General features: G+C 39.5%; 1 protein-coding gene across 5 annotated transcripts in view; it reads left to right on the top strand.

Moving 5' to 3' along the window:
• The window catches only part of ELMOD1 (ELMO domain containing 1), a 44175-nt gene extending 26611 nt beyond the window's left edge, over positions 1-17564 (top strand). For 3 of the 5 annotated variants that reach the window (XM_040054946.2, XM_040054945.2, XM_040054947.2), the window contains exons 5-12: positions 382-479; positions 6622-6751; positions 9884-10017; positions 11224-11292; positions 11581-11604; positions 13680-13730; positions 15212-15345; positions 16200-17564. In XM_040054946.2, coding sequence (XP_039910880.1) covers positions 382-479; positions 6622-6751; positions 9884-10017; positions 11224-11292; positions 11581-11604; positions 13680-13730; positions 15212-15345; positions 16200-16372 — 813 coding nt within the window. In that variant the 3' untranslated portion in view covers positions 16373-17564. The remainder of the gene's footprint in view (positions 1-381; positions 480-6621; positions 6752-9883; positions 10018-11223; positions 11293-11580; positions 11605-13679; positions 13731-15211; positions 15346-16199) is intronic. The other 2 variants (XM_040054948.2, XM_040054949.2) reach the window with 1 other exon arrangement.
• Positions 17565-17922: the final 358 nt, after the last annotated feature.

The raw sequence follows: 17922 nt of genomic DNA on the forward strand, positions 1-17922 counted from the left end.
ATATTGGGTGAGAGAATCCCAGATGAAGGCTAGAAATTCCAGTGTTATTAGGTGGATGGTCTGAAGCTGCTTCTTGATGTGCACTGAGGCCTTTGATCATCTTCACTGACAGCTGCCACAGAAATGCAATAAACTGACTACAAGGGCGAAGGGACTTGAGTTCTCACAGGGCAAGTGCTCTGAAAGGAGTCAGTAGGGCTGAAGTTTGGAAAGATACATACATGTGTTGAGTTGGGTCTTCTGGGCTCTTAATGCAGAAGCTTTGGGGTTTATGGCTCTTAATGGCTCTTAATGCAGAAGCTTTATCAAATTTACCACTGTTAACTTCTGTTGAGTTATAGCTTTCGTAGGAATTAACATGTGTTTGAAACCTCTTTTTAGCGGCTGCAAACATCAGTAAATGTTCACCCTGATGCTATTGAAAAAACGATAGATGACATCATGGAGCTGAAAAGGATTAATCCAGATATAAATCCACAGTAAGTTCATAGTTTTCTTAAAGAACAAATGGGAATTCTTCAGTGCCTGGGTCCATGGAGAACTGCTTCTCCATAGTTACTGTGGCTTATTTGAAGATGTTTTATCTTTCAGCATAAAATTCTAATTTAAACCTTGCTGTCAAAAAACTGATGTGAAAATGAATGATCTTTTATGGTGATTTAACAGGCAAATCCTGAATCTTTTATCTGCCTTAGTATATTGTTGATGCATGGATTTATGGAGGTCGCCTCCTCAGGGATAAAATACCCCCCAAAACCAGGGGTCCTGGCAGGGACACTGATGGCTTCTTAGAAAGGCTGTATATGGCCTTTTGAGTAGGGAAGAAATCATCCTGTTTTAGCTGATACAGATATGTACCAGCTTGCATTTTAAAACTGCCTTTAATTATCCAAATGGAAGTTTTAATGATACAGCTGATATTTAATGATATAACTGGTATTGTAAGAACAGACTGACAACCAACCATTAAATTTACAAGTGTGTATTTGAAGAGTCGGCATTGATAATATTTTTGTGGCCTTACCTTTCAGTTCCTAGCTTAAGGCACAAGATGTCTAGGTCAGGAATCAGTAGGAGGAAAGTTGAGTAGGAGGAAAGTAGGAGGAAAGTGTAGTATTCAGGTGAGCAGTCTGAGGTTCACCCCTTTTGTCAAGCTTGAAGTTGGTATACCTAATGAAAAATGGCCATCCCTGTAGCTGCTTTTCTTTAAGTGGTCAGCAACATCAACAGGTAAGGTGGTCCCAAGGTCTTGCTGAAACAACAAAACCCAAATGCTAAGTTGGAAAATTATAATTTTTTTAATCTCATTACAAGGATCTCCCTCCCAGCCCACCCCCCAGTAAAAAGGCCAGTAACTGAGTAGTCTTAAAATGAGGCTTCACTGATCATAAAGGAAATAGAATACACTGCATCTCTCTTACTTGAGAGACAACTCTTGGGATGGTGACCACAGTCCCAAAAATTGAGAAAATGGTGACCCAACCATTAAAGAAAGGAAGAAAATAAGAGAAATAAAACAAAGAGAACCCCTCATTCTCATAGGTGAGAAGCCCTGTGAATTTTTTCTGGAAGTGAGCACAGAGCTTTTCCAGGGGTGTCTCTTGACCCTGCCCACATGCTTTTCAAAGGAGGGGGGGGGTGATGAGAGACCAGCTGCTTCAAGAGGATGTGTGGAATTTCTGAGAGGCTGCCATTTGAGGAAGGGTCACAGCACTGGTACTCTTGTGTTGCACAGGATGCTGATTGCTGAAATTCAGAAATAAAACCCCAGCAATGGCAAAATTAGTGAAAGTGACATAAGAGGAGAAACTGCAGGATGTAAATGTGCACAGCTCAGAGCCTGGCCTGTGGACATCAGTAACTGAAATGTTTATAAATCAGGGAGATCCAAGTACTCCCTTCTTAGTGTTGGACCCTTGGGTAACTGTGTGGAATGATTTCAGGAGAAAACAAGAAATTAATTATTATTTTGTATAGCACCAGAGACCACCCTCTGATTCCCCTCATGGCACGCCCTTGGCCTCTGAAGAAATGTTGCCCTTCCGAAGAGAGAGAGAGCAGACATGCAAATGACTTCTCCTTGCTTGAAATCAGGACCTGAACATTAGGTTACATTTTTAGTGGTCTGGTCTTTCTAGTACATGAGGAGACCCTACAAGAGAGCTGGAGATCATGGAGCAGGACAAGAGGGAATTAGTTCAAATTGAAAGAAATTAAGTTTACATTAGATGTTAAGAAGAAATTCTTCACAGTGGGGGTGGTGAGGCACTGGAACAGGTTGCCCAGAGAAGCTGTGGATGTCCCATCCTTGGAAGTGTGCAAGACCAGGTTGGATGGGGCTCTGAGCACCCTGGTCTAGTGGAATGTGTCCCTGCCAATAGCAGGGGGGTTAGGGCTAGACAAACTTTAAGGTCCCTTCCAACCCAAACCATCCTGTGATTCTATGATAATATTTTTTTAAAAAAATACCACACAAAAATTTCCCAGAGGGGAAAAAAAAACCCCAAACAACCCCCACAAAAAAATCACCTGAATTATCTTTTTTTTAATCCAGTTTGTGTTCATATCCTTACTTAGTGCAGGACAAATTCTCATTTTGTCCTGTTGTTAAAATGTTGTTTTAGACTAAATGTTGGTTTTAGACTAGAATGCTTGCATTCAATATTTTACTGCATTTGAGTCTCTCATTCCCTTTCCCCCTTGCACTCCCTCCCATTTGGTAAAATATCTTCTTAAAACAGTGAGGAATGGGAGCCTGAGATGTGCAAGATGATGTCACATACATAGATACACACTCTACCACTAAATTGATCATTATATTAAATTAATATTTCTGCTAAACTTGACACATGTGCACTGAAGTTTTACATGCAGCCTTTTATTTTATACTGACATTTTCAGGAGAACTTTGAGCAAAAGCATATCAATTGTTTCTTTAGACACAATTAAAGAAAATACAATGACTTGCCTCCTCTTGAACATAAAAAAAACTGTATCCAAACAATCTTGTTTAGATGCTCTGGCCTTGTGTTGAATAGCAGAGACTTGAAATTTCCTGGGGTAAGGACAAGGGGACATATGTCATTCTCTATGTGTTTCTGCAGGTCTGTAGGCAGTCATTTTTGTTAATGTGGCATCTTTGCAGAGCTGAATTAGCATCTCAGGGGTGCTTGTGCTGGCTGTTCTTGAGGGCTGTGGGCTGCTGTGATCTAAAGAGGAGAAGGCACCCCACAGTAATTTTCCTTTATCAATGCCTCTCAGATCAGTGTATGCATTTAGCAGTAGGAGCAAGTAGGTTGAATAACCTGGTGGTGACATGTGCAATCTACACTAGCTATGGAAGCAGACGTAGAATCACAGCCATAATGTTTTAAACTCGGGTCGGGAGGGAGCTTAACAATTACCTAGTTCCCCTGCTCCAGTTTTGGACTTGCCTCCATCCAGGAGCACCTGGAGCTGAGTACAGTGGGAGACCACTCCCAGGTACATTGCTTCTGTGCTCTGAGAACAGCCACAGCCAGCACCAGGATAACAAGGAGGAGGTGTAAGACGTCAGCACGTCATCCACATCTTGTGTTTGGCAATAACAAAGCATTAATGAAAGGGAAAGGGGGGAATCTAATTCAACTCCCATCCCCTCACCTAAGTAACATTGCATGCAGCTTTTGACTGCCTTTACATAAAGTGCAAAAATGGTTTGCTTCGAAGGTGTTGTGCACCTTGGATATTAAAAACATGTATTTTTTTAATATAAAATTGCTCTGCTTTGCCACAGCCTGTGTTCTGCTGCTCTAAACTATTCTAAGGCTGTAAAGAAGTTTAAAACATTATGGCTGTGATTTAGTGATACTCTACAGCAATTCACAGTCTGTCAGGCTTTTCAGCTTTCTTTGAAATGCAGCCTTTCTGTAAAATTGGAGGCTGTAGTGAGACATGTTTAAAAAAAAAAAAAAAAAAAAGAATGGAAAATACTGTGGAGGTTTTTCTGTTTGAAAGGGTTATAGCCTCAAATGGGATAAAATTGCAGCATGAGAAATGGACTAATGCTGACATCTCTGATTCTGTAGATTAACCATGGAGTCATTTAGGTTAGAAAAGTTCTAAAATTCTGAAGCCTAACAGTTAACCCAGCACTGCCAAATCCACCACTAATCTATTTCCCTAAGTACCACATCTACAAGTCTTTTAGATACCTCCAGGGATGGTGACTCTACTACCTTCCTGCAACCTGTTTCAGGGCCTGACAAAACTTTTGGTGAAGAAAATTCTCCCTAATATCCAATTTAAACTTTTTCTGGGGTGACTTGGGGCCATTTCCTATTGTTCTATCACTTGTTACCTGGGAGAAGAGGCCAACTCCCACCTGGCTTTCAGCCACTCCTTTCAGGCACTTACAGAGAGCAGTGAGGTTTCCCCTGAGCCTCCTTTTCTCCAGGCTGAACACCCCCAGCTCCCTCAGCTGCTTTTCACAGCACTTGTGCTCCAGACCCTTCCCCAGCTCCATTGCCCTTCTCTGGACACTCCACAATGTCTCTCTTGTAATGGGCCCAGTGCTTTCCCTGCTGAATCTCACACAACTGGCCTTGGTCCATGGATCCAGCCAGCCCAGATTCCTCTGCAGAGCCTTCCTGCCCTCCAGCAGATCAACACTTCCATCCAGCTTGGTATCAGCTGCAAACTGGCTGAGGATGCACTTGGTCCTCTCATCCAGATCATTGATAAAGATATTAACCAGAACTGGTTCCAAACTGATCCCTGGGGAACACCACTTTTTGACCAGCCCCAGCTGGATGTAACTCATTTCCTACCACTCTCTGGGCTTGGCCATCCAGACGGTTTTTTACCTAGTGAACAGTGCATCCCCCCAAGCCATGAGCAGCCAGCTCCAGTAGAATTCTGAGGAAAACTGTCAAAGGCCATAGTAAAGGTCAGGTAAAAAACTTCCACATCCTTCCCCTCACCTTAAGCAGATCACTTTGCTGCGAAGGGAGATCAATTTATTCAAGTAGGACCTGCCTGAAAAGATAAGCAGTGAAAGTCCTTCTGTTCAGAAAATGTAAGAGTATTACAGAATAAACAAAATGTTTCAGTGTATCAAACACTACAGACAAGGAACCTGTGCAGCTTAATACCAGTGCAGCCTGTGTTCCATAGAAGAATAAGGATGCACACTTAGCTTGGCCTCCAAATTCATACCAGGTGTTCAAATAATTTTAGACACTATTAAATATGAAAGGGCTTATTCCTGTGTATAGGCAAATATTTCTATGAGCCTGGCAATTGCATACTGCATAACTTCCATTTTGTATTATAAAATCTTAATGTAAAGCTGTTGTTTGGTACAATTTTCTGGTTTTTTTTTTTTTTTTTTTTTTTTTTTTTTTAAGTTTGGTTTAGGGTTTTTTGAGGGTAGTTATTTCATGTATGTTGGGTTTGGGTTTTTTGATGATGCATCAGAAAATGTGAAAAGGAAACACAAAAATCTGCATTATAATGAAAAGGGAACTATTATGATGACTCTTAACACAAGACAAAAGCCAAATCTGCCTGGAGGCAGATCTTTGAAACTGTATTACTTCAGACTTTTGGCTTCTTTATGCTAGCTTTTGTGTATGCTGGATTGAAGGCAAAACTAGCGAGAGACTCCAAGTCAGAAAAAACAATTTAATAGGAGAGAAAAAAAAAGGTAAAATAAAATAAAATAAAATAAAATAAAACACATGCAATAGTACAAAAGATCACTGACAGAGTCAGAATACAACCTGAATCCATGGTGGTAGCAGTCCAGATGAAGTGGTCTTGTTGAAGCAGTGTTCTTGCAGAAAGGTCTGGTAGCTCTTGTCCTCTGGGAATCCAATGGGTAAGGCTGCCTGTGTTGTCCCAAATCCCAGATTATATCCCGGTGGGAATGCTTGGCTCCTCCCCCTGGGCAGAGCATCTCACAATGGACTGATATCATTTTATCAGTTTTGTAATGGGTCCTTGATTGCCCATTAAACAGAGATAGCTCCTGGAGGGAGTTATCTATGAGTCATGCAGCAGGGCATTGATGGGCCATTAACAGAAGATAGTCTGGAGGGAGGGGACAAGAGAAACAGTGCACAACCTAGTTTCAACAGCTCATGTAGATGGTGATAGAATACATACTTTGGGCACATCTTACATTGTAACCTAGGATATTGTGGCACAAAAGCAAAACAATTATTTTTAGTTTTTTGTTGAGTTTTCTTTCCCCCCCCCTCTGCCTTTTTCAAATTCATATCTCTGATCTCAGGGAATTGTTTGAGAAGCTGTCATAGGAAGGAGCTTGTTACAGGCATTCAATGCTGCTGTGTATAGTTGTAATGGGATTTCAATGTGAAAAATCACTGTTCACGGTTTTAAAAAAATCCCAAATATTGTCATCTAAGGAAGGCACTAAATGATATTATGCCTTTCACAATGCCTTGTTTAATGTAATATTAATCTCTTGGAAATTTTCCCATTGCAACTGAAGTGTTAGACTATCAATTCATGGATGTAACACTAGTCGTGTGTATTAAGTTGTGTGCGTGTGCATGGTAGCGCTGTTTCATGGCTATACATGATTGAGTTGGAATATATTGCTCCTCCCACCCTCAGGTTGGGAGTATCTCTTCAGGCATGCCTGCTGCAGATTGTGGGGTACAGAAATCTCATTGCAGAGGTAGAGAAGCTGCGCCGGGAGCCGTACGATTCAGAGAATCCCCAACACGAGGAAATGCTGCTGAAGGTAGGTGCTGAGGAGGTACTTGGAGGGCATCCTTTATTCATGTCAGCTCTCAAGCCTGCTTCATAAACCTCTTTGAAACATCACCTTCCTCCATCGTGTACCTGTTTTAAGATAAGACTACACAGCATTGTAATCTGGCCTGGGTGTAACACCTGCCAAGCAAGCAGCTCCCTCCCTGGCTGATAAACACATTTCCCTCTCCTGGACTGGATCTAGCCACCGGGTAACACAGGTCTTAGAGCGCAGAGCTGTTATCTGCAGTGAGCTCTGGAAAAGTATCTCTGTGTCCTACTTCAGTGCACCATTCACAACATAAGAAGGGTATTTTTCTCTATTAACCAAATTACAAATTTATTTCTTCAATTTCTTGTATTTTTTGAGGGCAATGTCAGTGTATGTCAATGGCAAACATTTTTTGCTGCATGGAATGGAAGAGTGGGAGTTGGTGACTTACACCAGTAACTTTATAGTTACCAAATGAATTTTCAAGTGAAAACAAAATGAAACTATTCTTTACAAAATACATGCACGGTTATGAAAACCATACCGATTGGGTTTTACTTCCTTCACACTTTCAGGAAAGCTTTGCACTGGAGCAGATAATAAAAGCTTCTCTCTTTTTTTTTTTTTTTTTTTTTTTTTTTTTTTTTTTTTTTTTTTTTTTTATCTTGAAGCCATAAGCAGAGGAAGAGCTAGAGAGTTCTTATATTAGAAAGAAATTGAGGAAAGAATAAAAAAGTCTAATAGCAAGCATTGGTCCTGATCCTGGTTTTAACCATAGCTGTTGCAAGATGCTTCAGAGAAATGCCAAGAAATGTAGAATAAGTGACAATGAGCTTATTGGCTACAAGCAAAATGCCTTCTTAGAGAATTTTTCTTATAAAAACATACTATCTTTTTGGTTGTGGGGTTTTTTCTTTTTCAATATAAGACAAAAATACTGAAAACTTTAACAGTACCAGACAATGATGAAGATGTCTTCCATGCTGTAGCTTGCAGTGCAAGGCTTTGCACAAGTTACACTGAGAGCTTTTGGAAAAATCCTAGTAGGCATGTTATACCAGCACTGACAGATGCAAGTAACTACTTCTAAAAATGCCTCAGATTGTTACGGTTCCTGTTGGGGTCTGGATTGGTGTCTGGAAAGCTGCCTTTAAGGTCTGTCTGCTGCTGGGAGGTGGGAGTCTCACCAAGGAATGGTCCAAATCCAGAGCTGCCCTGAAGGAATGTTCTAAACATGAGGTAGATTTGGGGAGATAGTCTCCTCCTGTTCAAGTCCTTCCCCTGTGCAGCCAAGTGCATGAATTTATGGGAGTAGAGTGAGTTTTAGCAAAAGGGGCATGCAGATTTACCCTCTAAAGAAGCCTGTGTCTTGCAGGTGAGAGATCCAGGTGGCAGCCTACAGTGTTGGTCCCTGAAAATACCAGGCACCTCACTGCAAATTAAAGAGGGCTTTTAGCTCCAGGGAAGAGTCCATAAATACCCTGAGCATCTACATTGCCCAGAGAACAAGCAGGGTCTGGAGATGGGATCATAGGTGAGAAGGACCAAGGAGCTGGCTGTAGTCTCTCCCTGCCATCCGGTCTGTGAGGGCAAGGTCCTGAGAATCACGTCAGCAATGATGTGTAGTCACGTAAGTGCTTCAGAAACATAATTGCATGAGCATATAGAAGCAGAATGGAAACCGAGCATTTGTCTGAGGGGAGATTAAACAGTGCAGTTTATGCAACATTATGCAAACTCATTATGCTGAAAAAAGTACCAGTTTCATCTACGTATTAGCACTTGTTTACAGCAGATGTTCTATTTTTGCAAATGTCAAATGGAAATATGTCCAAGGGTTTAATTCATTTTCCAGCCCTCACCGTGGAAGAATAGGCTGGTTGGTTTTCATTCCTTCTAGATACTCTGCTAAGTGATCTCTGCAATGGGTAATTCAGGTTCCTAATGGCTATCATTTATTCATGTTTACCAGGAGAGCACTTTATGAATGAGAGAAAGATTAACTTAATGTGATTGGACTAATGATTAATACTGTATTTACTGTTGATGGATGAATATTGTTTTAAACAATGATGCTTTATGCAGTCATTACAAAGTGAACTCATTAAAGTTTTAACCTTCCCAGGGCAGTTAATTTTAAATGCAGTTAGAATTGCTAAAATTAAAACAATTTCTGTTTTTATTTGGAAAATGTGCATATGGCTCTTTCCCTTGGGTAGGCTTTGTCTTAAGTGATTTTCTTGAGGGTGTACTCATCAGCTCATGGTTGGTGGTTAATACAGTTTCTTAATTCTGAATTCTGATTTCTTAATACACTTCAGAAAGGGCTAGTTTGTGATATGGCACATAAGGTGCATGAAGGTATGTCTTTGTCATATGTCATTTTAGGCTGCTTTTAGGTGCATAGCAACATGATAATTAGGCAGTAAAGTTGCTGGACCAGTGCAGTTAAACAGATTTATTCCAGCTGGTGATCTGGCTTGTTGTCACTTTGGACCATTTCTTTATGTGAGATCAATGAATGATTCTTGCCTTAGTTAAATATGATGGTGCACATGCTATCCTTGTATGGATTTTTTTTTTTTTCTTTTTTTTATGTTCTCCAATTTGATTTTCAACACTGTGGTAGCTAAGTCAGGTCTCTTGATTTATAACCTTTCCAGAGACTTGCAAAAGATGCCAGAGAAAAGATTGCTGCAGAGCCTCAGGGACTCAAAGCTTCTCTGTTGCTCTGTCAGTGATTTACAACCAAATTCCAGCCCATTCCTGTCTCTGTGCTTATGGAGGTAGGTACCACCTCGATGCACAAACTTGAGGAAAACAAGTCTTTGTGTGAAATGTTAGAGCAGCTGTGATAAGGTCAGAAGGGCCTTGTAGGGCTGGAATGTCTGCAATACTTCAGAGCAGTTTGGGATTTCCCTCCACAGACACACATCCAGAGGAACTTAATTTCATTTTGCGTTTGGGTTGCTGGGATAGCAATGCAGTGATGTTACTGCGGTCTCCTGTTCAGTGATCAGAATTTAGCCTGGTTTAAAAAGAGAAAAAAAAAAAAAAAGAAAAAAAAAAAAAAGAAAAAAAGCTGCACTGTGTGGAAACTTAATTTTGTTTTACCTGTAATCTTCCTAGTTGTGGAAATGCTTGAAGCCAAATTCACCACTGAAAGCTCGGATTTCGAAGCAATGGTGCGAAATTGGTTTCCAGGGTGACGATCCTAAAACAGACTTCAGAGGAATGGGTCTCCTGGGCTTATATAACTTAGTGTAAGTATGTCCCTCTGCAGATGGGTTTACGTGCGTCTGAAGTCATGAAAAGCAGCGTTACTTGCAGATTTTAGCAAATCTATGGGAATAATTTAGAAGAGTGCTAGGGACTTCATATGAAGCAAATGAAAGAATTTATTTGCTGGCCTAATTTCTGGAGTTCTTCTCTTCTCAAAGGGGTCTCCTTTTCTTCAGTATCCCTAATTCAACCTTGTAATACCAGTTGCTAAGCCCTTTTTTTAGCTTCTATGTGGCACAGTAAGTTAGCACTCCCTTCCTACCAGAAAGAAAGTGTTAAGTATATTTTCACCAGTATCTAGATCTCCTTAAACAAAATGCCCTGGAAGTATGTAGGTGGGAGGGTTATGTTACTGCTCAGCCGCTTTCTTTGGGAATTTCGTGCTGAATTCCTGAACAAAACACTTGATAGGCAGTCACCAATGGCAGACTTAGGTACTTTGACTACTACTTCAATTTCTGCTGATACTCAAAATTAAGCAGTGAGTTTACATCACTTTTTCCTTGCAATTCATGCACGCCAGGTGTTCATGCCATAACTGTGCTTTGTGATTTGGGAATTGACTAATGCCTGTTATTTTCTCCAGCCCTTGTATTGTTGCATGCAGTTACATAACTTAAAAACATTTGGTAAAATAACTTCTCCTTACAAGGCAAAAAATAAGTGTTTTTTGCTTTCACAGATTCAAGGACATAAATCATCCTCTGTCCATATGTTGTTCCCTAGTAAATCTCAGTTGAGGATCTGGACTCTTGATTCTGGCTTTGAACTTCCATTTGAAATTAATCCCTACCATGTATTTAATTTCCTAGTCTTCTGTGACGACTCTTATCTTGCTTAATGATTCTGCCAGGTCAAGAAGCCTGAACTGCTTTCTCTTGAGCTCAGCACCCGACATGCTCTAGTCATAAACAATTGATTTTCTGTATGGTGGCTAGAAAGGAGAATCTGGTAATGCACATTCACTAAACTCATATAGGAGTGCACTTATATTTGGAGGCTGCTTTATTCTTTCAGTTTGGGGGTCTGAGTGGCAGTCTAATAAGTTTAACACGTCAGATGCTGCTCATATTGTGTAACACATGCACTGACCTTTAAAAAGGTGTGTATAGACAGCTTAGTGTGACTTCAGATGCTTTTGTTGTTGGTTTTTTTTAACAATTCACCCTAAACATATATGTCTGCAGGTATTTTGCTGAATGGGACACTGAGATAGCTCAGCAAGTTCTCACTGATTCTCTTCACCCTAAATACAGGTAATGCTTGAGACCAGAAACAATAACTTGAGAGAGCACTCTGCTAGCTCGCTTTGAGGAAGAGGGCTGGGCTTTCTCTCTTTGTTGGGCATATCCTTGGGTTTTGCCACGTGCTGTCTGTTTTAAAGTACTGATCCTGAAAGTTGACCAGGTGCAAAAGGCAAACTTGTATTCTGAATCTTGGAAATAGTTAAATTTGGTGTTAAATGTTTTCACTTCTGATTTCAAGTGATTTTTGTATTTTTATTTACCTTTCTTTTAATTTGTTTGTGTTTTTTCATAATAAAGGGAAGTCACTAAGAAGGAACTAAGGTATTTTTTTTTTCTTTTTTTCTAAGTTTTCTGAGACACTACGTGTAAATAAAGATCAGTCTACAATTTGATGTGTTATATATTTAAGTCTTTGTTGCAACACCATGAGATCCATATTCTTTTCTTTACAGTTGACCCAAACTGGGGGGTAGAACACTGGGTGTATATGAACATGCTTATATATCAAAAATGAAATCCACCTTGCTTGATGTGGTTAAAGTGACTGACTTGATAATGATAAGTAGTCTAGGTCAAATATTTGTTAGCAGAGCTGAAAAGCCCCTTTATTTATAGTCACATACTCTGTCTACCTTGACTAATGATGGTTCCAATCTGGCTACTCCATTGTCCTGACTGTTGAGAGATCAGGTACCTTCAAGTGTCACAAACTGTATTGTAGGTAGTTTGTCAATAAGAGACTCCATGGTTATTGGGAGGTAGAGGCCTCTTAGCTAGTTGCATAGAATTCAGTTGCCTTAAAAGATATTTTTCTTCTGCCAATAATGTTAGATATCCATAAAGCTGGTTCACATCTAAATCCTGAAGCTTTTGATCTCCTCAGGGGTTTTTGTTTTGGTTTGGTTTGGTTTTTTTTCTTGAGTTCCTAATGGTAATTCTGTGACTAAAAGCCCTTGAACATATTAGTGTTCTTCAAGTTTGCATGTTTGATTACCAAGGGCAGTCTTGGATTGCTGTGTGAGCATGTGCAATTTCTGTGCCTTGACAGAACATTCAGTAGAAGATAAATGCTGCAGGTGCTGCCCATGGTGATCTTCCTGATGTGGTTGCTTGGCAGCTGTGCTGTTTTCTGATGGGACCGTGATCAATGGATTTCCTGTCTCAGCTGAACTGTTTCACTTGCCCACATCCTATGTGTGCCACCTTTATTATTCTGTCCTCACCTGGGGTTTTCTAACTGGTGTTATGCCACAGCCTACAAGGATGGTTCCAATTTTAGAGGATGAGCAAAGATAGTGTACTCCTGCATGCGAAGCTGTTTAGGAGCTGAAGTTCTATCCTCATGCATGCCACCCAGTAACCCTCAGGTCACGATGGGTATGAACCTATTAGCACCTTAAGTACTTAATGACAACAATTTTTATATACTATATTTTATATACAACAATTCTTATATGCTACATTCATATACATGAAGCTCAGGGAATTGTTTTTAGTGTAAAATATACTTATTGAAGTTCAAGGATAGTCCAAGAGCAATGCTTTCACACATAGCGGTCTATAATTTGGGACCTAAAGCTTGCAAACTCGGATTTGCCTTACTGAGGCAAAACTCCCACAGGCATGTCAGGGTTGTAGGACCCTGGTTAGGGTCAGTTCTGTGCCCGCCTTTAGCTGGTTAGAAATGCAGGCAATGATTTCTGCTAAACTTGCTCATTTCAAACCTGGTTAGTGGGATGTTGGCTGACTGGTTGGATCACACAGTTCCTTTAAATCACTGAAGAGCTGAAATTTAGTTTAAAATCAATCTGTTCCCTAGCTAATTTTATTTTAAGGAGGGCATCTTCTGTGTCCTTGAAAAGCACAGCATTATTGTGCCAAGTAATAGGCTGTTCCTTATCTTTGGCTGTTGAGGGATTTCTAATTTGGCCGGTCGTAAAAACTTACTGCCAGAGTATTTTCATGTCTGCTGCCTCAGGTGAATCATGCCTCCAGTGATGAGTATCGCATGTATCTCTGAAAACACAAAAAAAGCTAAAACCATCTTTGATTAGTTAAATATAATTTCAACTTCTTGTGCAGCTCGAGCTTAAGTGAAGTGGATCACCTTTGTGATCCATTTAGAATACAAAAGGCTTTTGCTGAGAGCATTGACATAGGTGCATTTTTCAATGGTGAGGCAAGTTTGTTGGCAATGCTCTAAACCAGTTACCTATTTCAAGTCTGTTTATATCAATCCATTCAGCCACAAGCAGTGTTAAATGAGATTTGCCATGTAAAAGAAGGTGAAATACAATGTTCACTCAATGTTATAACATCAGAGAAGTTGAAAGAAAATATTTGTTAGTTAGTAATGCTTGGCAATGTATGGATTTTAATTATTTTTTCTTCCTCAGCCAACTTAGCAAAGCTGAATGGGAGAAGAAGAAGTTTGATAAGGCAATTGGGTAAGTTTATGGACCTTTTTTAATTTGCTCCAAACACAGCAGGTGACAGTGATGCTGTATATTTGAGGGAGAAAAGGTGTTTCCTAGTTACTTTTTAAAGGAAACTTCTGTGAGCATATGTACATCTGTTGTCTTAACCACGCCTTTGTTTTGATCAAAGATTACAGGAGAAACAGTTCAAGTTAAAAAATAACCCAAAATTTTTGTAGCAAGGAGAAACTTTCTCTGTGTGCTATATATAGTGCGGTGATTAATATCTGTTTAATTCTTCTTAGCACATGACATGATCAAGTTTCACTTCTTGCTGTCAAAGCTAGGTTCAGAACTGCTTTTAGGAAGATACAATAGCGAAGAAGTAGTACTGAGGGGTTTTTCTTCTTTAGCAGTGAGTTTGGTATAACTGCATTATTCATGAGAATGGAACAGGATGTTCCTTTTGAATGTATCTAAAAATCTGTAATACAAGATGCTACTGCCCATATTTAAATGAAAATTTCTGGTTGGGTTTGTTTTGTTTTGTGTTTTGTTTTGTTTTGTTGTTTGTTTGGTTTTTTCCCCCTCCTGAATGCAAAAAAGGGTTAAAGGAAAAGATAATGTTTCAGTTTGGTTGGTAGAGGTAGTTGAAAAAATACCTAAGACAGTCTAGAGAAGACAGCTGAGAAAAAAAATCCAAACACTGAATATCCAAACATGTTTATCACTAAGTGTCCATGTGAGTCTTTATATGCTTTCTTGGGAAATAGTCACTGCTAGAAATGTCAAATTCTTTATGCACCAGCCTCACAAATTAACTTCCAGTTTCTGAGTTTTGTTGTGCTTAAATATATTTCACTTGTTGATATCTCTTAGCAGGACAGAGTTTGCTTAGTGATTCTCATTTTCTTGTGTCTGTTCCCAGCATGCTCTGATTTAGGTTTTTGCCTGTTTTCTGGCCTTTGTCCCTAGTTCTCTTTTAGGAAGAAATTAGAGGTGACTCAGCTGGATCTTTTCCACAAGCTTTTAAGCTATATGAATGTCTTTATAGGACAGGTTGTTGAAACCTGATGTTCCTAACTATGAGTAATGAGTTCCAGTGGGAACTCCAGCAGTTAAAAATAACAAATGATGGGTCACCCTGCAGCCATGGCCACCGTGTGGAGTCCTTGCCCTGTTTCAGAGGCGAGTGCAGGAGCACAGGGACGTTTGTGCTTGTTCTTATTTTGCAGGAATTAATTGGTACTGTTCCACTGAAAAGACTGGCACAGTGATGAAACTCCTGTTTTTACTGTGACCATGTATTTCCCAAGGGAAATTCTGTACAAAGCATGCAGGATAAATGTTTTCCTTGCTTTCCGCCCCACACACACCTTAGTAATTCACAAAGGAGAGAATTAATACATCTCAGTAACACACGAAATCTGCAATATCAGGGTCACTGGTGTTTCATAAAATGTGCTGAAAGAAGATGAACTCTCAACAAAAGTTGCTGCTTTTCCTTACAGCTACTCTTTTGCTATCGTGGGCATCAACATAACAGACCTTGCATACAACCTGCTCGTGAGTGGGGCTCTGAAGACCCATTTCTACAATGTTGCTCCAGAAGCGCCAACGCTCACTCACTTTCAGCAGACGTTCTGTAAGTGCTGGGTGTGATTGCGGGGCAAGGGGTGGAAATGCAAAATTGGTACCCTGCTAACATAATACTGCCCATAGTTAAAAAAAAATAAATAAAGTTTTCTTGCACAGCACAGAGACTGTGCTCTCCTGTCTAGGATGATTGGATTCAGCTCTTAAGCTGTGATGGAGGCCACTACCAAACCAAAGTGTAAAATAAATACAAGTAAATAAACACAAAAATAAATACAAAAGACAAATGTTGGGTGCACTAAGCACCTTAACAAGTGACCTTCCTGTTTTTTTAAATAATAGGAAGAAAGCAAATGTGCTTTAAGGAGTGTCTGAATATTGTTTCCCCTTAAATCCAACTGTCATATGATACTTGCATCTACATCCTAGAGTTACTCCCCACCCTTCAGCTCCACTGCCAAAATAATGCTTGGCAGCTCTTTCCCCTCTATTTGAGCATCCTTTCTACAGCAGAGGCCTGCTGTTCATCTCTGCACAGTGGGAGTAAGCACTTCTAATATTTTCAATGTGTAGCCAAGGAACCGATAATAAGCACCTGCAGCATCTTTCCCTGTTTTTATACTCCCTGGTTTTATGTTTCAATTTGGAATCCGTATGTTGAGATGACTAGTGAATTCTTTTGTTTATTATGAGAAATTCTGCCAGTGTGTGTAATATTCATCCAATTTTGGGATTGTCCAGAATAACTTTAGTCTTGTTCTTGCCCAGTGTCATGAGGTGTCAGATCTCAGTGACCAGGATTCTCTGTGCAGATCATAATTATTAATTACAGGCTACTTTTTAATTTTATATCTCATCTTTACACGCTGTATTTATCTCTTTTTCCTTCTTATTATTTTGTAGGCTACTTAATGCATGAATTCCACAAATTCTGGATTGATGAGGATCCACTGGACATAATGGAATTCAATCGCGTCAGAGAGAAATTTTACAGGCGAATCTTGAGACAGCTCCAGAACCCAGAGATGGCTCTGTGTCCTCATTTTGCTGCATCAGAAAGTTTAATCAATATGTAGTTACTCAGTTGGTTTTATTTGGAAGCACTGTCTCACTCTTGGTTTAGATCACTGTTAGACCACCACTAGCATACTGGATGACCATGGCAATCGTGTGCATGTTTTTGGCGCAGTGTTCATCTACTTTTGTCACATGATCCCCTTATGCTTCTCTTGTTGGGGATTTTTCATTTTAAATGGGTGCTCATATTGCCTCATTATGCAGTGTTACCTTCTGAATAGATGTCCAGATATCAGAGTTTTTCTATTTTTTTAGACTTTCCTCATAATTCAGCATTGACAATTGAATTGTATTTCTCTAGCAGTGTTTTTGTATATGTGGAATAAGTAGCTGGATCTTGTATTGTGAAAGCTTTTTAACTTCTCGGTATGTTTTAAGATAACTACTGGCATTTCAAGCAAAATATATGTTTGGACCTCATCTAGAAGATAACGTAATTTAATCTAATGCAGACAAACACATTAAAGTCCAATTTTCTCCATGCAACCATTATATGCTTAATGCAAAATTAATGAGGCTTATGAGATACAAGTTTCAGTGAGAAGAGTTTATGCAGAATTACGATCAAATGCATGAATACCAAATGGTCTGGTGATGCTAACACAGTGAACTGTGAACACATTCACAACTAACAGATACTGGCAGGGGCCAAAAACTATAACATCAGGCTGTTGTCACCAATACCACCATGCTGAAGTGTGGTCTAGATTCTTGCACATTCCTTTGGATGTACGGAGGTTAGTGTTTCGTGTCACACGTTGGATGGCAATGTGATTTGGTCATATGGTGCTTGGTGAATTCAGGGGAGCAAAAATATGTATCTTTTCTTTGAACTACTGGAAATGTTGCTTTGGTTGTTAAATCAGTTCCTAAGAGCTGGGAGAAATATTTGATTAGAAGATTTAGAACAAAACTGCTTGTGTTTCCCAGATTACTTATAAAAAAATTTAAAAATGGCAAGCTGCCTTTTTTCTAAAACCATAAATGAATAAAAGTGTTTGACACTAAGATTGTGTAGTATACTGAACAACATCTACCATGGCATTTCATACCCATGGTATTTTTTACCTTCTAAGCAATCAATTTTAGTATTATATGTTTGTGTAAATCACTTGCATATGGAGATTAAATTGAGTAGTGTCCAACTACTTGTGAATTATATGAATAAATTATACATCATTCTAAACTGAAGCACTGTGGGTTTTATTTTTGAGATATGCAGTAATACAGAGGAAAAATGTTTTACTTAGTGGATCAGGTAAAATGGGTTTTAACAGCTCTGTGGTATTCCCAAGGCTGATTGCAGCTTCTTCAGATAAGGTGCTTTATATCATTTTAGTTACTGCTTGGGCCATCACTTTATTTAACCAAAATAAAAATAAAGAAATTGGAGTACTTCAACTTCCTAGGAAACCCCTTGGGTTTAAGCCATCTCATTTCTTTGCTAAAATGTAAGCTGGGGGTCAGGACTTCTCTACACAGCTGAAAACTTGCACTCATGGAATTAATCAGCAGAATTTTATGGGTATTGCAATAACTAGTCTTCTCC

Source organism: Hirundo rustica, chromosome 2 (assembly GCF_015227805.2).
Source record: "Hirundo rustica isolate bHirRus1 chromosome 2, bHirRus1.pri.v3, whole genome shotgun sequence".
Classification (NCBI taxonomy): domain Eukaryota; kingdom Metazoa; phylum Chordata; class Aves; order Passeriformes; family Hirundinidae; genus Hirundo; species Hirundo rustica.